At 36.1% G+C, this 27929-nt stretch overlaps 2 protein-coding genes across 2 annotated transcripts in view; one reads left to right on the plus strand and one right to left on the minus strand.

Moving 5' to 3' along the window:
• Positions 1 to 4383: 4383 nt before the first annotated feature.
• LOC107707433 (guanylyl cyclase-activating protein 2-like) lies at positions 4384 to 6421 on the minus strand. The gene is made up of 4 exons (XM_016511430.1): positions 6195 to 6421; positions 5859 to 6008; positions 5691 to 5781; positions 4384 to 4505 (listed from the first exon to the last, which is right to left on the minus strand). The coding sequence occupies exons 1-4, from the start codon at positions 6390 to 6392 to the stop codon at positions 4384 to 4386; spliced, it is 561 nt and encodes a 186-aa protein (XP_016366916.1). The 5' UTR covers positions 6393 to 6421.
• Positions 6422 to 9290: 2869 nt separating this feature from the next.
• Positions 9291 to 27929, plus strand: part of LOC107707502 (transmembrane protein 263-B-like) — a 28477-nt gene continuing 9838 nt past the window's right edge. Inside the window, exons 1-2 of the mRNA XM_016511554.1 lie at positions 9291 to 9470; positions 10550 to 10643. Of these exons, the coding sequence (XP_016367040.1) occupies positions 9465 to 9470; positions 10550 to 10643 (100 nt within the window). The 5' untranslated portion in view covers positions 9291 to 9464. The remainder of the gene's footprint in view (positions 9471 to 10549; positions 10644 to 27929) is intronic.

Below are 27929 nucleotides of genomic sequence, written 5' to 3' on the forward strand. Positions count from 1 at the left end.
TTGTAGAAAAAAATAGCGCTGGTGTTGGATCGATATTGGCCAATTCTTAGAATTTGAAATACTCTATATAATCTTACACTGCAAAATAATAACTCAAAAAGATTAAAAGATAACACCATAATTATTTACTGAACCCTTAAATTAATCACAATTATATAATGAAAGCCATAAAAACAGACAATTAATCGTGATAAGCGGCATAATCGCCAAAGCTCTAAAACAGACAATTAATCGCAATAACCGTGACTATTTTTTAGACAATTAATCGTCAGCCAAATTTCATAATCGTGACAGCCCTAGTAACAGTGCATGATCTGCCAACCTGTAGTCAGACAGACTAACAAAAACCCAGAAAAGTGCATGAAACTGCATTGTTTGGATTTCTCTAACATTTCCAGACCAAAAATATGATATTTTGCCCAATGGCTTTAAAAGTATAGTGAGCAATCGATTCTGGAACATGCTAATCTGGCACCAGTTAGTTAAGTGTGTTAACTGTTCATCACAGAGAAATCAAGTGAGGAAAATAAATGAATTACATATTAAATTAATTAGAAATTAATTTGACGAATGCAGTTTCTCATAAGGTCCCTAAAAGGTCGTACCTAGATAATTTATAGGGGTTAATTGTGGTTCGGCCAGAGGATGAGCTCCATTTAGGCTTAAGGGTAAAAAAAATAACATAGTTTGAATTATGTCACTGTTAAGAATAGTTCATTGCTAAGCACCATCTGTAAACACATGGCATACTGGGAGGCACCATGCTGGAGTAAATCTGGCTTCCAATTTAGGTCAATAAATCATAGAAAAATAAGGTTTAATTCTGTGCATAAATGATGCATGCACATGCATGAGTGGCCTGTGTGTCACATTTCCTGTAAACTTACTATGTGTGAACTCATGCAGACATGAATTATAAATGCACTTCTGGCTCCAGGCTGGGTTTTCTGCAGAATTTGTTTGATTACAGCTCTTATTCATGCACAGATGCTGTATAATGAGCTTTGGGCATTCAAGCACTTTATTCCACTAAAAAAAAAGATGGTCAATAACACTAAGTTGAGCTGCTCAATGCACACAAGACATTTGCACATTGAATAAGCATTTTATGGCATTTACCTGATAAAAGAACACTTAAGTGTCTACATGACTGTTATGTAACTGCACAGACACACGAAGGCTGAGGATGCAAATGCAGCTCTTTATTGAAGATTAACTCAGAATCACAATCTGTGTAACAGGCAATGGGTCAAAACACTGCAAGCAATCCAGACAATAAAGCAACAGGACAGGAACAACAGGAAAACAGGGAAATCCAGGACTAGACAAAATATCAAAACAAAGACACAGGAAACCAGGGAGCAAGGGCTCAGAATTGCAGTGCAACAATAAACATACAATACTTTGCAATGAATGAGTGAATAAACCAGACTTTTACAGGTGAATGCAATCAGTGATGAGTCTGGGCAAAGGATTATGGGGAATGTAGTCTGTGAGAGTGACAGTGTGGGGTGGAGTGCCCCCTGGTGGTTCTCAAGGGCACTCCAGCTGGTGATCATAACATAGCCCCCCTCCTAAGAAGCGGCTTCCAGACGCTTCTCAACAAGAATAGACCAGGAGGGAGGTGGAGCAGAGGCGGAACAGGGGGAGGGATGGGGGGCTAGGTCCATGTGCTGGAGGTGGACCTGGAGAAGACCACCAGGTCAGAGCCGGCAGAGTAGGAATCCAGGGAAGAACTGAAGAGCACCGCAGCAGAGCAGAAGGGACCAAAGATCCCCACAGCAGAGCAGATGACCACCACAGCAGATCAGATGGGTCAGAAGACCCCCACGGTGGAGCAGATGGAGCGGAGAACCCCTTCAGCGGAGCTGATGGTGCAGGTGACCACCAAGATGGCTCAGGCGGGACTGAAATAGAGAGCACAAAGGTTAACATCAGCCTCTGTGGCCATAACAGGACAGGAAGACAGTATTTTCCTGTTACGGCATCTTTGGCCGTAACAAGGCAAGCAGAGAGTTAAGGAATGGCCTCCTTGGCCTTGACAGGACAGGCAGAGAGTTCAGGGACGGCCTCCTCTGCCGTGACAGGACAGGCAGAGAGCCTCCTCTGCCAGGGCAGGGAGCTCACAGGCCGGCATCAACACAGGACTGATCTCTAAGGCTTGAGAGCTCTGGAGTGGACTCATGGATTAGAGCGGGCTCTGGAGCGGACTCGTGGACTGGAGTGGGCTCTGGAGGAGTAGTAGAGCAGTTGCAGCCCAAACACACAAAATGGCGACCGCCATTACTGAAAGCACTGAGGATAGGGGAACAGCCTCTGTGACAGCCAGTGCTGAGGCCCTTGGAATGCCAGCTGCTCTGGCCAAAACCAACGGTGGGTCCGCCAAACTGGAAGCCAGCCTCAAACGCCTGTGGAATGCCTGGGTGTCATCAAATGCCACGTTAATGACTGGGAACACTGGAGTGGCGTCCGTGACAGCTGAAGACTGTGGCGTGACATCCATAACGGCTGGATGTTCTGGCATGGCGGCCATCGTATGGAGAAGTACTGGGCTGGCAATAACTGGACTGGAAGGTATACTGGAAGATACAGGACTAGCAACCATTAAAACTGGACATGGTGGTGACTGTGATATGACAAGCTCCATGGCCACTGGAGCTTGATGTGTGGTGCAACCTCCCAAAAAATATTTGGGGGAATGGTCCTCCTTGACCCCAACAGTGAAGGAAGATCATTTAAGCCAAAGCAGTACAAGTCTTTCAACACTGCATCCTTCCAGTTAAAACAGTTAAACAGAGCACAGAACCGACCAGTGTAATCCTCAGTGGTGCTGGCCCCTTGACGCAGGAATAAGATCTCCTCTGCTGGATCCATGGTGGCGAAGTCTCCTGTTACGTAATTACACAGAGACACGAAGGCTGAGGATCCAAATGCAGCTCTTTATTGAAAGGTAATTCAGAATCATAATCCGTGTAACAGACAATGGGTCAAAACACTGTGCAGGCAATCCAGACAATAAAGCAACATGGTATGAACAACAGGGAAATCTAGGACTACAAAAAAAATAATAAAGACACAGGAAACCAGGGCTCAGAATTGAAGTGTATCATTAAACATACAAGACTTCGCAATGAATGAGTAAACCAGGATTTTATAGGGTGAGACTGATGAGGTAACGAGACAGAGGTGAACGCAATCAGTGTTGAGTCCAGGCAAAGGATTATGGGGAATGTAGTCTGTGAGAGTGTGACAACAGTCTGAGGTGGAGTGCCCCCTGGTGGTTCTCAAGGGCACTCCAGCTGGTGATCATAACAATGACCGTACATGCTGTAGGGAATAATCGGTGTAAGATCCTGCATGTAAAAGCACTCATTGTTCAAAATATCACAGAATCGGACAACACTCATTTGCATATAGTTTATATGCTGCACATTGGGAAAGCATTTTACATTGAAAACCGTACACATAGCACCTTTAAGATATAAATATAAAAAACACAAAAATGGAAGAATGCTCCATTGGCATTAAAAGTTGCAAGTTATTAGTTAAACAAATAAACAAACAAATAAAATAGACACATAGTATATGAAATGATCACCACTGTATTAATATTATATAATAATTCATTTTAATAATATAAATAATAATTTATGTATTATTGTATTGTTATAATCTGATTATAGCATAATTGTGAAATAAGTGAAAACTTTGTTTCTTAAATAAAAATGAATTGGGTTCAATTGTAAAATTACAGATGTACTGTATGAACATAAATAAATAACATAGACACACTGTATATTTTATGGTATAAAAATCAGCACTGTAATAATACAAGCGAAATATAAGTGACTTTTGACATAAAATTGGGTTAAACAGAAAGATTACAGATTCACTGTAAAGACAAATAAATAATGTATAATATATAAAAATTAATTTTGATAATAATATTAATTCATGTAGTATAATATTACTAGGCCTGCGTAGGCTTGAATAGTCTGAAAATAACATAATTGTGAAATAAAAAAAAAATATATATATGCTTCTTAATTACAAAGGATACAAATGGGTTAAATAGTAAAACTAACTGCAGAACATGGTTAAAGCTCCCTCTATAAGCACACGATTCATGCTCTTAATGTGATTTTTGGGTATTTAAATGTCAGTATCAGCACCAGACAAAGAAGAAAATGTGAGCCGCTTTTACACATGCGGACTGTTTGAACATCAATGTGCTCAGTGGTGAGGCACGTACGTCGCTTGTGACAGAAGGCAAATATTTTCTGACCTCCATACCAGGTCTCTCCCATTTGCAGCCCTCAACATTTGAAAGATTTTAAAAGGTCAAGCAGGTTTTGGCCCATGGGCCTTGACCTTATTGAAAACTCATGTTTTTTCCCCCCAGTTTTCCCTGAACCAGCCACGTGCATTAGTGTCCAGTTTTAAGAGGTCCATAATCCAGGCATCTTTTTTTGCCCCTTCCATGAACTCTGACAGGGATATTTGACCTGTTGGTGAAGAGGAAGAGGAAGAGTCTTTAAGGAATTCTTTCATCAGCCCCCACGCCTCTCTCTCCCTGACCACCGACAGGCTTAATTTAGCAACAGTCTAAGCCTACACATATTTAGGCTGTGACACACGGGATCATTATGTAAGGCTGTTTATTCATTGATGTGGTCCTGTGGATTTTTAGAAAGTAAACATCCTTTTGATACACCCATGAGTTTATTTAGGTTGTCTATTAGTGTCCAAAAGAGTATCTGATATCTACATACATCGCAGGAGATTTCACACATTTTTCTCAATCAACAAAAAACATTATTTCCAACACATCTTAAATTATTTATTGTGTGTTTTCTGTGATGGAAATTACAGTGATGTGAATGACAAATTAAATGTTTATGGAATAAAATAGTAGATATCTTATTATAGCAAGTTTTACTAATCCTAAATGTACACAATTAAACAATATTTTAACACTTTTTTTGCTAAATTTCAAAATGATTAAAAAAAAAAAATAGAAATGATCAAAAAAATTCTCTTTGGTGGAAAAAACATCACAACGGTTGGATAGTCATAATTTGTGTGAACATTTTTATAAATAGATAGATAGATAGATAGATAGATAGATAGATTTAAGCAAATAAATGAAGTACACATAGTTGAAGATAAGAAGGTTAAAGGTCATTTGATTAATATACAACAATCTAACAGGTCAGCCCATCTTCTGGCTTTGCTGTTTTATACATTATGGTCAAAATGTGGAAAGCCCTTTAATTCCAGTAAAGACAGATCTTAATAATGACACAAATAAATTAAAGAAAAGATATATACTGAGTTTGGTGTGGAAGACCTTGACTGGCCTTCACAAAGCCCAGACCAGAATCCCACTAAACAGCTTTGGGATGAACTGGAAGGCTGTCTGTTATCCAGACCCCCATCACCCAGCATTAGCCCCTGACCTCACTGATGCTCTCCAATGGAAGCAAATCCCTACAGACATGTTGCAACATCTAGTGGAAAGCCTTCCTTGAAAAGTGAAAGCCTATGTCTTGAAATTAAATGTTTAACAAGCTTTTATGGGTGTGTTGGTCTGTGTCTTTGGCAATATATATACCTTTAGCTGTTTACGCCAAGATATTACATGTTTAGTCTTTAACTATTTATTTGAGAAAGGAAAAAGAGGCACTTACCATCTTTGTTTTCATCCAAAAGTTCGAATATCCTGTCGCAAATGTCACTGGGTGTCATGTTGATGTGGTTTTTCTTAAATTGGCAAATTATCTAGAAGCAAAAAGCAAGAAACCCATTAGAAGAGGGAATAAAAAGATGAGAATGGTGAGACTCAAGATCACTCGAACCTTTATAACACGTTTGACCTCTTGCCTGTCCAACTTTCCATTGTCATCTCTGTCATAAACTTTAAAAGACCATTTCAATCTGTCTTCCAGTTTGCCTCTCAGAACCAGGTGGATGGCTGCTACAAATTCCATAAAGTCTATAACATCATCCTGCAAAGAAACATGAATGATTTCCAGCCGATTAGCTGATCACACATGCAACTAATCACAGATTATGCATAGAAATTGCTGCTTCGCAATCAGCACTCAATTTATAAGGAAATGAGAAACTTGAATTTGAACATTTTAGAAGAAATTATGTAAAAAATAGTTGACCTTTTCAACTCTTACGCTTACCCTGTTTGTGTCAAAAGATTTGAAGAGGGTTTCCATGTACAAAGCCTCATGTTCTGATGTGCTCTGAACTCCGAAGATCTTGCGGAATTCATGAAGATGCAGGGCTCCACTTGGGCACTCTCTCATGAATTTGGTATAAAGAGGCTGGATGTCTGATAGCTCCACTTCCTTATCTTCATCGCTTTGAATTGGACCCATACTGAAACACAGTCTTTGTCCAAAACTCACAATGCTGATCATATGAAAATGGTCACAATAACTGAGGCGAACGTGCCGTGCTAAAACTGATGTAAATCCACTTAAAACTTGAAACGTGTTGTCTTACTATGAACACACTGGTATTTTTAGAAGGCCTAAATCTCATTTGCTCTTTGATCTGACATGCAGAATCTTCACGGTGAAAGTTCCTGATCTAATATATGATACATCTAATAACTTACCTGTTAGAGAAAGATGAGCCATGCAGGTCTCAAACTTTTTATTAATTAGGCCCCATTATAGTGAGATGAGGTCTTGTTAAAATAATGTAAATAAATAAATAAATAATATATACATATGTATGTATGTACATGTATATGTATATGTTCTTAATAAATAAATAAATACTCCAAATCCTTATTATATTATATTATATTATATTATATTATATTATATTACAATCAATTAATAAATAAATACTTTTTTATACAACTTACTTCACATATTATTATCACATATTATTATTATTTTTGTTGCATTACATAATTTGGTTTTGGAGTGAGATATGACATGACCCATACATGTTTTAATATCCTTTGTGAGATTTGCTCATCTATACCTTGACACAGCCCTGAAACTTTCATGTACTAAAAATCAAGCTAATACTTCTCACCTCTCAGAGTCTTTCTAAATGATTCATTAATTCTTTTAAATGATTGATTATTCATGAAGTCATAGTTGATTAGATCAGCAGGCCAACATACTCAATTACACCAGTGTCAGAAAATGTTTTGCGTGACTAGTTAAGTTAATCCATGACCTCCTAAAACATATGGTTTCACTGGGGGCTTTAAAGGACCAAACCATTCTCACCAGTCTTACCTTTCCTCTATCTCAAGCAGCTGTCCTTACAGGACCTTTTTGACTTTACTGTTGATGTCATGAATAAATTAATAAATTATTAGGATACTTTAAATACTTGACCTACATAGAATATGCATACTTGTAAATAAATAAATATTTAAAATAATCAAATATATAAATAAATAATCTGCATAATCACAAGGACAGAGAAAGAGAGAATTGATGTATTTTACATTGACTGTTGATGTCATGAATAATTAATAAATTATTAGGATAGGATGCTTTAAATGCTTGACCAGTAAAGAATATGCATTGTTGTAAATAAATAAATAAATTCCATATGCCATATATTAAGAGTAGTTACAGTTTAATATTTGCTAAACAGGTCCACTTCAAATATAGTAGCATTAAGAAAAAACAAGAAAAATATAATTTTTAATATTTGGAAAAATATATGCCATATGCTGAGAGTAGCATTACAATTTATTATTTGATCAATAGGTCAACAAAGACTTCAAATATAGTAGTAGTATAGTACAGTAAAAAAAAATTTAATGACTGGAAAAATGTGCCATATGGTAAGAGTAGCATTATAATTTAATAATTGCTAAACAGGTCAAGCCCATTTATGCCCTCTTTCCACAACATTTCTTAACACCGTTTAAACAGCAAAGCTTAATGCCTTGTCCATTGAACTCTGGCCTAGATTCACATCAATTTTACTTCCAGCCAATAAAACCTAAAACCACCCCCGTTTCACCTCTAGTCTTCTTTTTGATGAGGTGATACATTATTTAGCAGCAAGTAAGAGATAGTTTGACAGGACTGACAGTGGAGACATAAAAGGTGAGAAACCTGTCATTAATGTCACTGTAGCCTAATCATCCGCTATGAATCACCACAATCCCACCTGCTCATAAAACACAGGACTGTAAGGCAAACGTTTAAAACATAAATAAAGAAGTGTAGCTAATATGCGACATGCATTTGATAATAATAAAAAAATATATAGGCTAATAAATAAATACTACTAATAATAATGATGTGTATTGTGACACTAATCTTTTACAAAGTAATTTAGGTCTAAACATAAATGCTCCCCTAAATATCTGTGGTGTTGTAAACCTTACAAAACTACACAAAATGAAGCCTTAAACCATAAAAACATTTATGTAGCATTATTAATAATTGCTAAACAGGTCAAGCCCATTTATGCCCTCTTTCCACAACATTTCTTAACACCGTTTAAACGGCAAAGCTTAATGCCTTGTCCATTGAACTCTGGCCTAGATTCACATCAATTTGACTTCCAGCCAATAAAACCTAAAACCACCCCCGTTTCACCTCTAGTCTTCTTTTTGATGAGGTGATACATTATTTAGCAGCAAGTAAGAGATAGTTTGACAGGACTGACAGTGGAGACATAAAAGGTGAGAAACCTGTCATTAATGTCACTGTAGCCTAATCATCCGCTATGAATCACCACAATCCCACCTGCTCATAAAACACAGGACTGTAAGGCAAACGTTTAAAACATAAATAAAGAAGTGTAGCTAATATGCGACATGCATTTGATAATAATAAAAAAATATATAGGCTAATAAATAAATACTACTAATAATAATGATGTGTATTGTGACACTAATCTTTTACAAAGTAATTTAGGTCTAAACATAAATGCTCCCCTAAATATCTGTGGTGTTGTAAACCTTACAAAACTACACAAAATGAAGCCTTAAACCATAAAAACATTTATGTAAATACCGTATTTATTTGCTCTGTTTTGCAATGATTGCCTTAAGTTTGATTTTGAGAAACACAAAAAGGCCAAATATGGCATCCAAATATATGTCACGATTCTTTTTTTTCTAAGAAAGAAGTCGGGCATAAAAATGTAGTTTAAGTCCCTAATGAAACACTTACTGTGATACATTCTGTCAAAATACCTTAGTAACTGCAGTTCCAAGAGTCATTGTCAGTGAGTATAATTAACGCACTGCTGCCCCCTATCGACCAACAGCTCAACGTCATCCCCAAATTCCGTAAACATCCCGACGTCACTTCCGCTTAAATTCGCATGAAAAACATAGCAAACGCTGTATTTATTTCGTATTAAGCGCTATTTCCATTCTATAGTCCTGCGCGTCCATCAATATTGAAGTGCAGAGACGCGCTTTTTAAAGCACGGCTGTATTAATAGCCTCAGTAATGAAGGTGAGTGGAGGATTTGGTTTGTTTTGCTGACAGTATAAAGCCAAACCTGTTCTTACCTGATTCTGCACGAACACAAACGGTTGAATAGTTATAGTTACATACGGGCCTTTTTGATACTGTGGCATTAAATGCGGTAAAATTGGATGGATGTTGTGTTATCTCGCTCTGATAAATAGATAGGCAGCTGACAATAAGTCGATGCCTAGATAAAATATTTCATCAGCATGATAAATAGTGCAAAATACACTGTCTGTTATGCGATTTTACTTTTTTATTTTTGCAGCCATAAAGTTTATGATTTTAGCTGTATCAGAGGCTGTAACAGGGAAGAGATTATGATTACGATGATTTGATTATTGTTGTAATTGGATCATTCCTGCTATGCAGTATCTTTTGCTCTCTATAACTTTGCAGAAATAAGTGTTTTGTTTGTAATCTGAATACATATTCATATAAATTTGCATTTCATAAATGTGCCCAAACATCTTAACTTTTTAAAAATCTAATTCATGCTTGATTTATTTTACTCAATGACAAGGATGCCTGACAAGATGACAAATTAAAAAGCAATTGTTTAGTGAGGGATTGACAATTACATTACGTGAGGGTATCAAATTGAAATGAATTTTGATATTTGATACATGATGGAATGTTTTACAGTGGAAAAAATAAAAGTAATATTACAAAACATCACTGAAATCATTAAATGTATTGATACTTATGCTTGTGCAGTTTTCCCACCAAAATGATGTCACTTCTTGCAAGATGATGTCATTAGTCCTTGTTTAACAATTATCAAAGTTCACACTGAGGTATGACTGTGTGTAATTTATCTTGTAAAACCAATATGGCTACTAAAAATAACTAATATGGTAAAATAATGATGTGGTATAAAGAATAACAAATGTAATATGATGGTCTTTTAAAATTGTGAGTTTAATATTTTATCAGATATATGATAAGACTTGACTTGGGAACATGAAAATGTACTGCATAACAGGAATGACTGTTATTGCTTGCATTGTAGCGTGTGGTTTTATGTATTGACAGTGTGAACTGTATAATCATGTTAATTGAAGGGCCCGAGTGCAGAGACTGAGGTGATCGAGGAAGCACCTGCTGACCCTAACAATGAAGAACTTCCTCCTTACCTGCGTGAAGAACCACCTGAGGGTATGTTCAGCTTTATTCATGCTTTCATAGTATTATTTAATGCATTTCTATTGGTGTAATGTGTTCATGAAAGTTTTTTTAAATCAAAAAGCAAGGTTTAAAAAAAAATGTATATTGTATTATTTTTATGTATTTATTCAACATTTAATGCTGATATGGCGATAAAACCATGTTTGTTTATGTATTTAGGTAACTTCATATGAACGTATAAAGGAAAATATATATATTTTAGGTGACAAGCACTGAAGTTTTTCATCATTTTAGTCACTTTTCTGCCCTCACTGGTTTATTTTAAAGGGTTCTGTTGTGTAACAAATGGCTTTTCAAAAGTACAAATTTCTAGAAATGAATTTTTTGTCATTTTTAAAATTCCTAAAGAAAAATGTATTTGCAACAAATATATTTGTATGACCAAGGCTGCATTTTTTAAAATCAAAAATACAGTGAAAACAGTAATATTGAGGAAAATTTTAATTATTACAAGTAAAACATTTTTTTATTTTAGTTTATTTAAAATGTCATTTATTCGAGTGATGGAAAATCTGAATTTTCAGCATCCATTGCTACAGTCACATTTTTTTAATATTTTAACAATTATGAACATTTTAAAAAATATTTAATATCAATGCTGCTTAATATTTTTGTCAGTTTTTTTTCAGGATTTTTTGACGAATAGAACGTGCAAAAGAACAGCATTTATATAAGTTTTGTGTCACTATAAATGTCTTTACTGTCACTTTTGATCAATTTAATGTGTCCTTGGTAAAAAAAAAAAATTATAAATGTCTTAAAATCTTACTGACCCCAACCTTTTGAACGACAACATATGTTTGTATTTGGAAAGCTTAGTAAAATATTCATAAGTGATTCTAATCACTGATTTTTGTCCAGCTTATTAACATAGATTTCAAAATGCACAGAAATCCTCAGGGAAATCTGTCATCATCTATTACTTTTTAATGTTGTAGTAAAGTATAGTGATCTGCAGAGGGCCACACTGACCAACATAAGATGAATAAAGATTTCTGTAGTGAAATATCGCTCTAATAGCCTATTTGGAGTGCCGAAATGTACGAAGATTTAAGTAAGTTTAATTCCCAAATCCATTCATCTTTCCAAACCGCTTCCCAGAAAACCCTGCAGGTGTTCTGTGGTACACACGGGACTGCATCTGTAGTTAATAACGGGCACGTAGGCTCTATTAAAGCCTTTCATTAAGAGCTGAAGATCTTTCAGTAACTGAACATGTTTAAGTTAAAGTGTGCTTTTGTGCCCAAACCATGATCAATGTCCTCCCTTTGTTCTCTGTTCTATTTGATCTGTACGTCCAGGGACGGCACAAAGAAACAAAGCTCTCTTGTCTTGTTGTCTCTTTATAAAAAGTCTATTCGAGGTGAAGGCTCTGATGCCGCTGCTTTGCCAGAAACAATCTCTTTAGTTTAAATGGCTGCATTATGTTGCTATAAATTGCTTTGGGATCCTCTGTGCCTGCTGCCCACCAGTGCATCACAGGTGATTGCATAACAGCAAACAACTGCCATCTGGCTTTTTGGCTGCTGCCTCGGTGCGGATTCTGAAATAGTTTATTATATCGCTGAGATGCTGTCCGTCTTTGTTGCTGGGAACAAGAATCTCTCGGATCTGGGCCATGTGTTTTGAGTTATTTGTTCTGATTCAGGGTGTGTTGATCCGTAGATGTATACAAAGCTATTTCGAGTGAATCAGACTGTCTATTTTGGTGAAAATTGTGATCGGGATAACTGGTGTTTTATGAGAAATGAGTCTTGAGCTTGAGTACACAAAGTGCATTGGGCCTGTTCACAAGGAGGGGAATTGTTTGGATCAGGCTTAATATCACTTAGCAAATAGCAGAAGGGATTGAAGTACAAGCAGAATGATCCTAGTTCAGTATCTCAGCGACCTCTGCTAGATCTGCTTTGGGTTTCAAAGCCCAGAATGCCGCTTTCTCTCAGGGTGCGGACTGGAATCTGTTTGTCGACAGAGTTCGGTTGGTGTGAAAGTGAACCGCACCCAAGTCCGCTTGGCTCATGTGAATGGTGTCATGAAAAATTCAGTCCACTCACTAAATTGAGCCTCCTTAAAATCCCAAAGTGATTCCTTTGGCTGAAAGAACTTTAATGAGTAAATTTACTGAAATAATCGTTAGTTACATATAATTTATTAAAGTATTGTATCACTAAAACACTAAACGGTTTCAACTAACAATGGAATATTTACATTATGATACATTTATAATATTTTACATGTTAAGTGTGTGTGTGTGTCCATGAATGTATTTAAATTATTCCATCACTAATGATTATTTTGATAATTGATTGATATATCAATTATGTCCTTCTTTTATTAATTGAATAGTAGTAGTTATAATAGTAATAAATAGTTTGTAAAGTTACGTGTCTGTAAGGATTTTTAAGATGTTTTCTGTGAATGCACAGATGCTGATAATCAATAATTAAATTCATTGTTGATTGTTTTCATTAACAGTTTTATTGATAATTTATTGCAGCCCTTAAAGGATAGCTGTGTTGACTGATCTGACTGATTCAAACAGCAATTTCTAAGTCTTCTTGAATCATTCATTAAAAGAACCTGCTCTTAAGAGTCATTTTTTATAAATGAGACTATAATGCTTATTGGATGTTTTTATTCACTAAAAGAACTTGTTTAAAGGAGTCATTGGTGTTGAACTGGAATTTTCCCCAGCCCCAATGTTTGTTTTTTTTAAGCTTATGTTTTGCAAGCTAACTGCTCAGTGTATTAGCTTAGCATAGGTGGACTGAACTCATGAGTAGATTGAATCATTTATGACATCAGTAAGTTTTGTGGTATAAACACAATCCATATTAAATTGCGAAAGTGAACTAATACTGATTACATATAATGTGCATCTTTGCATGCTCTTGGTCACACTTATTATAATGTGATAATTTTCCATAACTGTGAATAAATTGGCTTGGGAGAACAGCTCACATTCTCTGCATCTCTTGCAGGTGCTGCTGTGTCTGTTTGTAAAGTTTTGGTGGCTAGTCCAGTGTGAATAAAACATGAATAAAACAGTGAAGCTAGAATCTTCTTGTCTTGAGATGCTACCTAGTTACAGTGGTAAACAGCCGCTAGTACTTGCAATGATACTCATGTTGATAACGTGGTTCGCCCCAAAAGTACTTTGTGAAAAATTCAATGGGAGTGGGACGCATCAAAACCCATTTCTTACACCCTCATCATTATAGAAACCATGTATATGTTTTATCAAGCCAGTAAGTTTTATTTCCTGAAATGTCCCTGATGTTGTAGACAGAATGAGTCCCTTTAGGGCGTATGGTCGACTGAGGTCAGACATAGTCACAGAGGATTTGGAGCGGAACCATACAGGCTAGTCCACATGCTAATATTCATGTGGAAAAATACAGCCAAAATGGATCTTTTCTCCCAGAGGCGTTCGCGGTTTACAGACCATTTCGTCTGTTGATGCAACATTTGCACCTGATTTTCTTCTCAAGCTTGTACTGTTGCCTCATCTGTAAATGTCAAATGTGAGGACAGAGCGAAAGGCAGGGCGGTAATTTTTAACAAATTATGGGTGGTGAACATAGTTGTTTAACAATTATGTCCTTTTAGTGTTTTAGTGCGAGAGAGGGATGGCGAAATTCAATCAAGGTTAGATTGTCAAGACCTGTCGGTGTGATTGCACTTATTTTCCGAGCGAACAGGCTGGAACTGACGTAAACCTGAGAAATACAACACCATAGATTCAGTCTGTCAGCTAATTTGAGCTTCTGGTTCTACTGTTTATCTGAAGCACTATACTCATTGAGGTGTTCATTTAGACATCAATACCCTGTCTAAGTGTTTTTATGTATGTCATTGGTTCTGTTGGTCCAAATGCGTAAAATATCAGTTAACTGACATTTTTGACAGTAATTACAGTACTGCCTTGACTTTCATAGCCTGTGTTTTTAGCATATGATTGGATACATTCACACAGTCGTTGTTGGGGATTGACAGCTGTATTTATTAGCAGGTGTGAGTCTTAAATTGTCTTGTAATACCTGTAGCTATGGCAACCAGTAACTGTAGGAAATGTCTCAAAGCACTTTAATTTGTATTTCATCCTCACAGTTAGTAGGCCAAAAACTTGGTTTGGTTCAGTTCTGTGTTTTGTTTTATTTTGTCTCACACTACGACTGCACGATACCCCCTTTTTCTGACATTTTTCATTACCTCGTTTAGGTTGACCATATAAATGTTTTGGTCAAATATTAACATTTAAAATATAAGTAAAAAAGAATAGTATGATACTCTTATATATATTAGTGTCATTTTAGTAGCATTGAGATACTAATATAGTTTTTATTAAAATTTTTAATTAGGTTTTATTTTTTTCCATTTTCTTTATATCTTTTTTTAGTAATTTTGTTGTTTTTGTCATTTTTATTATTATTTTTTTATAAATATGTCTATATATTTTTCATACATTTTTATTTCAGTTTTAATTTTAGTTATTTTAGCTCATTCAAGTTATAATTAAATGAAAATGAGAAATGTTTCCTTGACAATTAGCTGAAATAAAAAGTTTTATTTTATTTTAATTCAGTTAAAGTTTATTTTATTTCAAATGTTTTTGTAGCTTTAGTTTTATTCATTTTAGCCATTTAGTTATAATAACTATAATAACCCTGTTTTAATTGTCTAAAAAGAATCGTTTTGTTTTTGAATTAGACTGTAACGCTCACATGGTTAGTGCATGCAGCCCATGAAGACAACTCCATAAAACAACTTTTATTGCCATTATTTTATGATATATGATACATATTTGTATCTATTCACAATTGATTCAGATAGCAAACTCCGTAGATTTTTACAGCAAAAATTAGATTCAGTAGGAAAGTACATTTATTCATTTAGAAGTGCATTTGTTCAAGTACATTTTGATGTCTTTGGCAAACAAAAGCACAAAGGAAAGTCTATTTGAGTTTAAATAGCATTTTTGCTAGTCACCAGGTTGGCGTGTACAAGTTACTTATATTTGTGTTTAACAGCAAAGAATAATATGCAAAGTCTGTGCTTATATGTCAAAGATGTATCTGACAACTAGTTGACTGAAGTTTTGTTCATACAGCACAGCTTGCTCTCAAAATTCAGTTTTGATTTTCAAATTTAAGATTTGAAAAAGATTCACCTTGGGCACAGAATGCAGTTGTTACTCTCTTTCATAACCAAACTGTCTACGAATGAACATACCTGTATTTAGCACTCCAAACAGGACCGACCACCTGTATTTTGCTGCTGTGTGAAGCCACACGTAGCCTGATGCTGAGCTTCTCATCTAACCTCACCCAAGCACAAACCCAGCAATCTTTCAAACCGCCCTGTGCAATTACAATTCAAGGTGTGTATTTGCCTACGAGAGCAGCTGAAATTAAATCAATCTCGCTTTTATGTCATAAAGAAAAGAATCAAGTTAATAATAGCTAAAAAATTATGTTTTATTGAATTTGTGCACTTCTGTCCTGTTTGCTTGGAGCTGTGCGCCTGTTCCATCATCCTGACAGGTCCAGTGCGCATGAGGGGCTCAATCTGATGTTGTGTAAAAGGATGATGGATGGACTATCAGCAGCACGAGGCTCCCGGTGCATCGTCCACCTGTGGTTCTGCCTCGCCATTTTCATTAGGTCCCCATAGCCAAAAACACAGATCAACATATGCGCTGATCAAAGAGCCCCGAACAGGATGATGGATCGGTTCGAGTGCGGAAAGAAGCCAGTAGTTTCAGGTTCGGTCTTGCGACTTGTATTTCATCGTAAGTAATGCGTTTAATTAAAAATAGGCTGGCGTAGATGGATTACTTAAGAATTATCAGATGTTGTGGCGCAAAAGAAATTGCAGCCTCCCTGTGAAGGTAAATTAAATTCTAGGTAATTTGGTGTAGATTTTATAATTTGTCTAGTTAATGTTGAAACAGATTCTATTGGACGGTTATTTTTATTCTGCTATCCATCATAGACTTAAAGCTGGAGTGGGTCGTTTCTGCACCACTAGCGTCACCAAATTGCAAAAGTAATGACTTTTCAAACAGGTTTCCTTCCTGGTTGGCCAACGTATGGCTCCGCCCCGATACTCACGCCATTGGTTGAGCCAGTGTTACCAAGTTGGGCAAAGTTTTGATAACACCAGAGTCTAACACTTTTCAGGGAAATCAACCTATGAACAGGGAAGGGTTATTATAGTTAAAACTAAAACCATAAAAAAAAAAAAATTATATATATAATTTGTGGCTATTTTTATTTTGTTTTAGTTAGTTTTGGGGCCATGAAAATGTATTTTAGGTTTTTTTCTTCCATTTACGTTTTTATTTTGGTTAATGAAAATGTCTTGTTTTAGTTTGAACCATTATAACCATAATACCACTGCCTATTAATTGCTTGCTTAGTTGTTTTTGCATATTAAAGGGATAGTTCACCCAAAAAAGAAAATTCTGTCATCATTTAGTCCGTTTCCACTGAAGAAAGTCATACAGGTTTAGAACGACATGAGGCTGAAAAAATTATGACAGAACTGTCATTTTTAAGCTTAAGCCTTTAAGCTTGTATAGAACAAAGTATTTTACTATTGAAAAAAAACACACAACACATTTAAGTATATGTGGCCTTCTTTGTTGTTTAATTTTGCTATTTTTTGGGCTACAGTTGCTCTCTAAGCTCCTGCCCCTCGAGCCTCTGAGCTTTAATGGCCAGAGATGAATGGAACCTGTCCAGTGTAACAAACCAGAAATGCATACCAACTAGGCACCTAGGTACACACAAATAGATATTGTCAATTTACTTTGGACAGTAGCTATGGGCACCATCTGCGAACGACTGCTCTCTATGCTTGTCTGATCACAGGGAGACATTTATCACTTGAACAAACCAAAGGAAATGTGAAGTTTTCTGGCCATTATATGCACACTCATGCTGGGCCGTCTCATACGCTCAAAACGGAAACTCAGAAGCCATCAGGACTGATGCGCATCATCTAGCTTTACAGGCCATTTCATTATCTGTAAAAACACAGCCCAACCTGGAGCTTTTCTTAGAACTTTTTGCTCTATAGTCTTGAAGGACTTATGACTGCTCCAGGGAGAACCTTTTCATTTTTTTTACAGTGCAATCTGAGATTTTTTCTGTCTCTTTCTCCAAAGGCTGACTTTAAAGGGGACATAGAAAATATTGAAAACAGGATTTTATTTTGTCTTTTCAAATCAGAGTTGAGTCTAGTATGTAAACGTATTTCCACAGTTCAACCAGCCCATTTATATCAGGTAAGCCATAAAACAAATCAGTGATAAATTGTAGAACCGTCAAGTCTGGAAAAGTAATTTCCTATTATATACTTTTATATACTACCATTCAAAAGTTTGAGGTCAGATAAAAAAATTATCTTATAAGGCTGCACTTGTTTTATGAAAAATCTGAGTAATAATAAAATAGCAATATTATGTAATATAATTTTTTAAAATTATTTAAACGTAATTTAAACAGTAATTTATTCCTGTGATGGCATTACTCCAGTGTTCAGTGTCACATGATCCTTCTGAAATCATCCTAATATGCTGATTTGCTGCTCAAGAAACATTTCTCATTATTATCAATGTTAAAATCAGTTTTTGCTGCTTAATATTTTTGTGCATACCATGATACACTACCATTTAGAAGTTAAGTTATATTAATATTTCATAAAATTTCATAAAATCAAAAACGACAGTAAAGACATTTATAATGATACAAAAGTTGTCGATTTCAAACAAATGCTTCTCTTTTGAACTTATTAATCAAAAAATCCTGAAAAACAATACAATCCACAAAAATATTAGGCAGAAAAAAAAACATTTTTCAACATAGATAATACATGGTTAATAATTAAACACCAATAATAATTGATGATAATTGAGCAGCAAATGAGCATATTAGAATGTTTTCTGAAGGATCATGTGACAATTTGCCATCACAGTAATAAATTATATATTAAAATAGAATATAGTTCTTTTAAATTGTAAAAAATATTACAATATTACTGTTTTTACTGTATTTTTGATCAAATAAATGCAGCCTTGATGAGCTTAGGAGCTGCATTTACCTGATTAGGATGAGCTTACTTAGTTCAGATTCCAAATTATATAGGCAAATATATAGGTTATACCAGGGGTAGGCAAGTTCGGTCCTAGAGAGCCGCAGTCCTGCAGAGTTCAGCTCCAACCCTAATCAAACACACCTGAACAAGCTAATCAATGTCTTCAGGATTACTAAGGCTATAGGCAGGTGAGTTTTGTTTTCAGGGTTGGAGCTGAACTCTGCAGGACTGCGGCTCTCTAGGACCGAACTTGCCTACCCCTGGGTTATACTGACTGCAGATATATATTTTTAAAGCAATGGCTCCCAATAGAACAGTTAAACATATATTTTGTTGTCCTTAATGTCTTTAGGGTGTGAGGATTCATGTCATGAAAGTGTCCTTTCAGGAAATTGTGGGTGAAAGGAACGGACCATTTATGAAAATGATAATATGAACAATATTCAGAAAAATGTGAATATCCAGCAACAGAGAAGGGATGAAAAAGGGACAGGCAGAAATTTATCACATTCAAACAGTTTGGATTTAATTTAAGAAAGGCAAAGGCTGTCTCTGACCCAAATGTGACCATGCTTTTCACATCCAATTATTTCTTCTGCCATGACGAGCGGAAATAATTTTTTTTAGAAAGGGAACATAATGGTGGATTATATATTAAAATAGAATATAGTTCTTTTAAATTGTAAAAAATATTACAATATTACTGTTTTTACTGTATTTTTGATCAAATAAATGCAGCCTTGATGAGCTTAGGAGCTGCATTTACCTGATTAGGATGAGCTTATTATGTTCAGATTCCAAATTATATAGGCAAATATATAGGTTATACCAGGGGTAGGCAAGTTCGGTCCTAGAGAGCCGCAGTCCTGCAGAGTTCAGCTCCAACCCTAATCAAACACACCTGAACAAGCTAATCAATGTCTTCAGGATTACTAAGGCTATAGGCAGGTGAGTTTTGTTTTCAGGGTTGGAGCTGAACTCTGCAGGACTGCGGCTCTCTAGGACCGAACTTGCCTACCCCTGGGTTATACTGACTGCAGATATATATTTTTAAAGCAATGGCTCCCAATAGAACAGTTAAACATATATTTTGTTGTCCTTAATGTCTTTAGGGTGTGAGGATTCATGTCATGAAAGTGTCCTTTCAGGAAATTGTGGGTGAAAGGAACGGACCATTTATGAAAATGATAATATGAACAATATTCAGAAAAATGTGAATATCCAGCAACAGAGAAGGGATGAAAAAGGGACAGGCAGAAATTTATCACATTCAAACAGTTTGGATTTAATTTAAGAAAGGCAAAGGCTGTCTCTGACCCAAATGTGACCATGCTTTTCACATCCAATTATTTCTTCTGCCATGACGAGCGGAAATAATTTTTTTTAGAAAGGGAACATAATGGTGGGTGAAATAACAGGTTGAGTGAATGCATCTCTCTCTACGACTGTTTTCAAAGGACTGACAGTTGCTCTCCACCAGCTCTTTGGCATAGAACAATGAAAAGCAGCAAGGAGCCGACTTGCCATCTGTAGTATGACTGGTAAATTATGACACTTCATTACAGCTTCCTCTTCCTCTATCTCTCTTTCCCTCTCTCTTTTTCTCTTTCTCGCTTTCTCTGTTCTTTTCCTCACTAACTACCTCTCAGTCTTTCTGGTTTTTACTCGTTCTCGGTCTCGCTGTCTCTGTCTCTCTCCCTGACACCTGTCCTCAGCCCTGTGTTGCTTACTGTGGAAGAGTAAATCAGGACACCACAAAGCTCATGGGTCAACTCAACCTCCATTTCTTGACATGAAAACCGGTGTTTCAGTGTCAATTGCTAGTTGGTTAGTTACTTGCCCAAGTCATAAGAACCCACCCACAAATCTCTATGATATTCTGGTACTTATTCTTTTTTTTTTTGCCCAATGTAATCGTCCACCAGGTCCAATAATTCTATTCTTGCCATGAACATTTTTATTTATTTTAGTTTTAATATTCTTTTTTTTTTTTTTTACATATTACATTAACATTATTTTATACATGCATTTATATGTATTGTATTGTTTATAATTTGGTCCAACAATTCTATTCTTGCCATGAAAATTTTATTTAGTTTTAGTTTTAATGTTAATCTAATTTAACATTAAATTTACATTATTTTATACATGTGCTTAAATGTGTTGTATAATTGTTTATGATTCGGTCCAAAAATTCTATTCTTGCCATGAAAATTAATTTATTTTAGGTTTAATATTAATTTATTTTTAACATATTAAATGTACATAATTTTTAGTGCTGTCAAATGATTAATTGCGATTAATCGCATCCAAAATAAAAGTTTTTGTTTACATAATATATGTGTGTGTACTGTGTATATTTATGATGTATATACAAATACACAAACTGTATAAATGTATATATATAAATACTAATGTTTTATATATAAACAAAACATATTTTTCTTAAATATAAACATGCATGTGTGTATTTATATATAAATAATAAATATACACAGTACACAGACATATGTAAACAACAACTTTTTATTTTGGATGTGATTAATCATTTGTACTTTATAATTGTTTATAATTTTATTATTTTCAACAATTATTTTTCTTTTCTTGCTATGAAAATGTATTCCTTTTTATATTATTTGTAATATTAATATTTAAATTTTTGTAACATGCAATAATTACTTGTATAATTATATATTATATATATAATATAGTTTCATCTACGGATAGTAAGGTCCAATGTACGTGGCTTCTTGTATAATTATATATTATATATATATATATCATATTAATATAATGTAATTAATATATAATTAATACATATTGTGTTATTTACATTTATTATTTTATAATTGTTTATATATAGGCAAAAATGTACATTCGGCCAAGGACGTCTTGGATCAGTGTCAAAGCAATTCCTATATTTCCATGCAATCATGTTGGTGCTTCAGTCTAAGCTGCTTTTGATATTGAGACTCATAGCATAAGCCAGAGGGGGAAAAAAACGCTGAGGAACATCTGTCCCATCAAATATGAAAGAATAATAAAGTTATTTTGTGCACGTCTCGCCCCCGGTCAGCAGAATCTCTCATTGGTGTGTTGTTGCACACTGCTATCAATGCAAATCCCTGCTCGGCAAAACCAACAGTAAACAAAAAAAATGCAGTGGGGGTGAACTGGGGGTTTGCCTGCACTGAATTGTTTACGGTCTAACCTTGACGATTCTGCACACCATCTGCTTGATTTATAATTCAAGAGACATGCTTGGGGTGGGACGTCTTAAATGAAGCGCTCTGCATTGAATGGTCACAGTGATGCAGGTCCAAACATTATGTAGCCTAAACCTTTTGATGTGTGTGATATGAGAGATCTCCAATTTTAAAAGTTTCACTCTTTGATATATATTTCAGAGTCTGTACCGCAAATTCCAGTTACACTTGCTGTTTCATCTACGGATGGTAAGGTCCAATGTACGTGGCTTCTTTCGGCACGCTCTGAGACTTTTTCTGCTTTAAAAAAACACGAGCGACGTCATCAGAAGCAGGGTGGGAGGAGTTAATGCACACGCACGGTGATAATGGATACTTTCATGAGTGATGTGAGTTATTATTGATTATTTTTTAAATAATATTATGAATGAAGACATTAGGTAAGACAAAAAGTTTAATTTTCGCAACTTGTTTATCGACTTGTTAATAGCAATTTGCTGTGGAATATGTGCCGATCGGGTCCAGTCGGGTCTGTGTCTTCCCGGCCAGGTTCAGGTCCATCTTTCAAATAATTGACGGTCCGCGTCAGTTCCGGATAGTACATTTTTGACATTTCTCAGTTCTGCACGGGCCCGGGTCCAACTTTCAAAATAATAGACGGGTCCGGGTCGGTTCAGGATACTGCAACTAGTTACAAACTAAATCCTATTCAAACCAACCTTATTAAGGGTCCGTACAGCTGCATATCGCAGAGCTGCTTTGGGAGAGCTGCAAAACAGCTGGAGAACTATGGAAAGGGAAAGAAAGAAAGACCAAATTATTCTAGTGTACTCTGTTGTGTGTGCTGGTTAGAAAGCAAAGAAGAAAGACTAACCAGACTAACCAGGAGCCAGCTCACGGGCGGTACATTTGGGCATGTGGACGATGGCAGAGGCCGCTTCATAAACTTCATAAACATGTTTATTCCTCAAGCAGCTCTCAATGAAGTCAAACAGCGGGCTATCGTGTCTGATAAACCACATGTAGACAGACTAGGTAAGTCTACATTATAAGCAACTGCATAACGTTAATATTGCCTAAATGAGCCTGAAAAAAACTGATGTCCAATACACATACCCTCCCTCTGTCTCCTCCAGCAGTTTACTGGCAATGCGAATCATCATGCAGTAAGCAAATGGAGACTTCAGGCCAGATTTGGTGAATTTGTTGAGCATCTTGGTCACAGCCAGACGGTCATTCTTCCTCAGATGATACAGAAGACCCAGCGCATGGTACTGTGGAGAAAGATCCCATTTCATTAGAGAAAGAAAGACCATCAACTCATCAGATAATGGATGTAAACAACTAACCTGCACCATGATGTTATCACTCGAAGCCGCCTCCTGAGCTTCATTGACCCAGCGTTTGACCACATCAAAGCTCATCTTCACCATGTGCTGAAGAACAGATACACAAACAGAGCTTCATTATCCAGAATTATCCATCATGGGAATAAGTGTAATAAACAGTTAAGCGGTAAACAGATTAGTTTATATTAACAATGACAGATGGGGATGGGACAGAAAGTGTTTTGGATAATATTATACTGTTTTGTGCTGCTAGCGCCATGAAAATTACACCCTTCACCCTTTGAACTGTCATTAGCAATGTTGTTATTGTTTCTAAAAACTAAAACCGTAAAAAAATATTTTCCCTTAAATGAAAAACACTGAAATAAAATAAATTAGACAAACTTAAAAATGTTTTTTAAAGTACTAAAATAAAAGCTAAAACGAATATAAAAAAACTAATAAACATAAAAAAGAAACTAAAATTCTAATGTAAATTCAAACTATATACAGTACATTTAAAATATCGATAAATACTATAATAGTATATGTCACTAAAATAATACTAGCTTGTGATCTTACCAGTGAGGAGACCAGAGCAGAGCTGGAGACGCTGGGCACTTTGTCCACAATGGCCTGTTTCATGTATCGCTCAATAGCTTGCAGCATGGTGGTCTGATGGACAAGATGGAAGAAGCACAGTTGGAAGGATCATTTATATCTGTTCCAGCAGTTTCTATATAGTTTATTTCTCACCAACAGCAAATTAAGTCTCCTATGATAATTGACGGTCCGCGTCGGTTCCGGGTAGTACATTTTTGACATTTCTCAGTTCTGCACGGGCCCGGGTCCAACTTTCAAAATAATATACGGGTCCGGGTCGGTTCAGTGTAGCACATTTACGGGTCTCTTCGGGTTCGGGTACGAATTTTTGGACCCGTGTAGACCTCTAGTTCCAAGCTCCTCATTTTTTCTTTCAATGGAACACGAAAGGAGATATTTGGCAGAATGTCAGAGCTGCTCTTTACAATGACAGTGGATGGAGAATTACACTGCCACGTTTCAAAACGGACAAAAAACACCAGAAAAATGCCCCAAAAAATAGTCTGTACGACTATATTCCATGTTTTTTAAAGGCATACAGTAGTTTTGTTTGAGGAACAGAACAAAATCGAAGTCAAGAATAATTGAAAATCCCTCCTTCTTCTGTTACTTGCATTTAAATAGCATTACACAATATGCTAGGTTTGACACTAAACATTTTTTAAGACATCTTGTGACTGATTTTGTAATTAAATTAATCTAAAGTTATTATTTTATAAGTATAATGTTTTTTGCTAGTCTATTATATATTTTAACATTTGTTTAATTTATTTTTAATAATTATTTATTATGTAATGCTATCTGCATTAATCTTCCTTTCTTCTCTTACTTGCTTTCTAATAGTAGTCCAGTACTCTTGTTTGACATTAAGGATTTGTACTCAAACGTCTTCTTGTGACTGATAGTGGTACATTTAAATGTTTTGAATGGAGGATAACTGAGAGCTAAATGACTTACACAGTCTGTTTGGCAAAGAATAACATTTGCTTGCTTTAGCTTCTCTGAATTTGTGAATTAGCAGAAACAGTAGCAGCTCATCCTTGAAGTCGGTGTGCTAGACCTTGCATTCCACTTGTCCTTTTTGGTGTGTGTATTAGCTAATACATTTTCGCTTGTCCCATTAATGTATTTCTACTGAAGCAATTTAGTCTGTTACATTTCTCAGAAAGATTTGATTTTTCATGTTTTCATGGTGGCTGTAAAATCGCATTCCTCCGTACTCCCTTAGAAATGCTTGGAGAACTCACACCATTAAGAAGTCCCAAAAGTCATAGTCGTGATTGACTTTGATGGAACGTGTTTACTAAACAGTCTCTCCTAGCTGAGGTGATGACTTGCATTCACAGAGATAAAGTGTTTTTTACAGAATCTACTGCATTGAGTTAGACGTCGCACAGAACTGCTCATATTCTACAAAACAGTATTATATCTAGTGAAGATTGTTTTAGTCCTGTGCTAATAAATTATTGAATAGTGTGAGCTGTAGGCTAATAGGTTTATAGAGGTGTCATGAGCTATAGGTTAATATTCAAATGAAGATGTTGTGGATTATATGCTAATGAGGTTAATAGCATGGAGCCCACAACAGCACCCTCTAATATCACAGGCAGAGCTAATAATCTATTGAAGAAACTGTGAGCTATACTGTAGGTTATAGAACATGGCATGAGCTAGGCTAATATGCTAATGAATATGATGTAAGCTACATAAATGACGTAAGATGTAGGTTAAGGAAGGTAGCATGCTAACAACTAACGACTACGTGCTAACAGGCTAATGAAGATATCATACGAGGCTAATATATTAATAAAGATTGAATATAGCGCAACTAAATGTTAATAAGCTAATGAAGATATCATGAGCAAGGTTAATAAGCTATTAAAGATATTGTGAGCAATAGGTTAAAGAACATAACATGAGCTAGGTTAATAAAATAATGAATACGGAGTTAAATGCTAATAGGTTATAAATGTCAGGCTAATGATGATAGTATGAGCTAGGCTAATAAATAATGAAAATAGTACGCTATAGGCCATTGGTAAGCAAGTGAACTTCATAGGATGTGTCATGTTTTCATGAAAAACAGCTTTTGTTTTTCCCAAAAAGGGCATGTTTGTGAATTTTTAATAGCTTTGATTCGATTTTGAGTAAGCTTGTGAAGAGATTATGCTAGTATTTGAAATCACACAATTGTGATTGTATCTTTCAAAGCACAGAAATCACACAATAGACACGTAAGATAACAGCTAATAACGAGCCGGTGAATATTGTAGGATGTGTCTAAACCATGTTTTCATAAAAACACAGCTTTTGTTTCTCCAAAAAGGGCATGTTTGTGCATCTTTTAAAGGCTTTATTAGGATTTTCAAGGCGGCATCCATGGGCTTCCATTACAGGCTTGTGAAGCAACTACACTGGCATTTGAAATCACACAATAGTCCCTGTCATCAATATAAATATCTAAGGCGAACGACATGAGTGACTAATTTGCACACATTATCAGATCCTGGCACAGCGGGATTGGCAGGAAAAGTCTTTTTCTGCTTATTGAAGTCAACAAACCTACATTGGGAGGACTGGGATGAGTAAGCACAAAGGTTCAAGTGTCATACGTGTCTGTCCCGATAGGTCAGATGCGAGCAAGCTTGCGCACCCAGTGGAAACATTGACCTTTCCGATAAGTGGTTCACCGGTAGTTATTTATTTATTTAATGCAGCTGTATCAAGCCAGCAGGGAAAAAGGCCACATTCAGACTCCATTTCAGCCCACTTTTTGTCAGTCCCATAATTGCCAAAGCTCGTCATCGAATGGAGCTTCTAAACATAGCAGCAGTGGGCTCTTCAAAGCCAGCTATCGTTGAGTTTTGCGAACACTCCTCCAGGCTTTTTAAGTCATTTTAAATGCGTATTTGTGTCAAAATGCCTAACATACTGGCACGTCAATGTTCGTACAATCTATTTTTAAATTTTTCCATGTTTGCCCCCCTTTTTTCCCCATCGCCTCTTGTATTAACACCATGTCAAGCAAGGTCCAACGGTAATTCAGTACATTCCCTTCCAGGCCGTTCTCACGAAACCTCATTTTAACTTGACCCTTCTTTGTGTTTTGCCCCAGGCAACTCGGGCACAGGGATTAAAAATAGAGACCTCAGCAGGGACGGAGTTGACACGGTTCTTGTTGGTGAGAGGAGTGGAGCGGCGGAGAACAGAATCCCGCTGGGGGTTTTTATCACTGGGGAAGGTCCGATTACCCCCTCCCTTCTCTCACTACTCTTTTTCTTATTTCTCTCTCTCTCATTCGCTCCCTCTCTTGCTGTAAATCTCGATGCCAAGTGAGGAGAACAATATTTTCACCATTATTTCTCGGCACTACAGAGAGATGATGTGGGTATTGATATAGACTCATAAATTTACAGAGGCGACAGATTTACGCCGGAGGCTGGCAGCCCCACTCTCGTTCAGGAACATGTTCAGCTTTGATTGGTTGGGAATGGATTCTTGGCTATCCAATTCAGCTTAGGTCAGGCAGGTCTAAATCACAGGACTATATCACTGGTTTTTATAGTGATGGCAGTTTGGTACATACAGTAAGCTCAATACTATAGTCATACATCTCCCCAACCGAGACGTGCGTCCTGCTGCATAATCCCTGCTACAACAAACCGCACTTTATTTATTTATTTGTTTGTTTTTATCTGTATTGCTTACTACTACTTGTTCTATTGTCTTTTCTCTCTTAAAGGTGACATATCATGAAAATCTGACTTTTCCAGGTTTTAAGTGCTATAATCAGGTCCCCGGTGCATCTACCAACCAAGGAAACGGAAAAAGATTAAAATAGATTTTCTGCAAGCGTCTGAGAAAACGAGCGCGTCTGATTTCGCTCCCCTAGTGACGTTGCAAAGGGATCTCATTATAATATTAATCTGTAAGTTTCCACCCACTGCGCCGTCATTGTGTTTTCACAAGCCACAACGGTGTACCAGCTCTAATGCCATGGTGAAAGTTTGAGCAAAACA

Source organism: Sinocyclocheilus rhinocerous, unplaced genomic scaffold, assembly GCF_001515625.1.
Source record: "Sinocyclocheilus rhinocerous isolate Xijiao unplaced genomic scaffold, SAMN03320098_v1.1 scaffold534, whole genome shotgun sequence".
Classification (NCBI taxonomy): Eukaryota; Metazoa; Chordata; class Actinopteri; order Cypriniformes; family Cyprinidae; genus Sinocyclocheilus; species Sinocyclocheilus rhinocerous.

Bases quoted from the DNA above. Each gene is read 5' to 3' on its own strand.
- LOC107707433 (XM_016511430.1), bottom strand. From the start codon at position 6,392: ATGGGTCCAATTCAAAGCGATGAAGATAAGGAAGTGGAGCTATCAGAC. The intron at 6,009-6,194 runs GTAAGCGTAAGA...GTTTCTTTGCAG, and splicing joins AATCTTTTGACACAAACAGG to GATGATGTTATAGACTTTAT. The intron at 5,782-5,858 runs GTTCGAGTGATC...TTTTGCTTCTAG, and splicing joins AGGTCAAACGTGTTATAAAG to ATAATTTGCCAATTTAAGAA.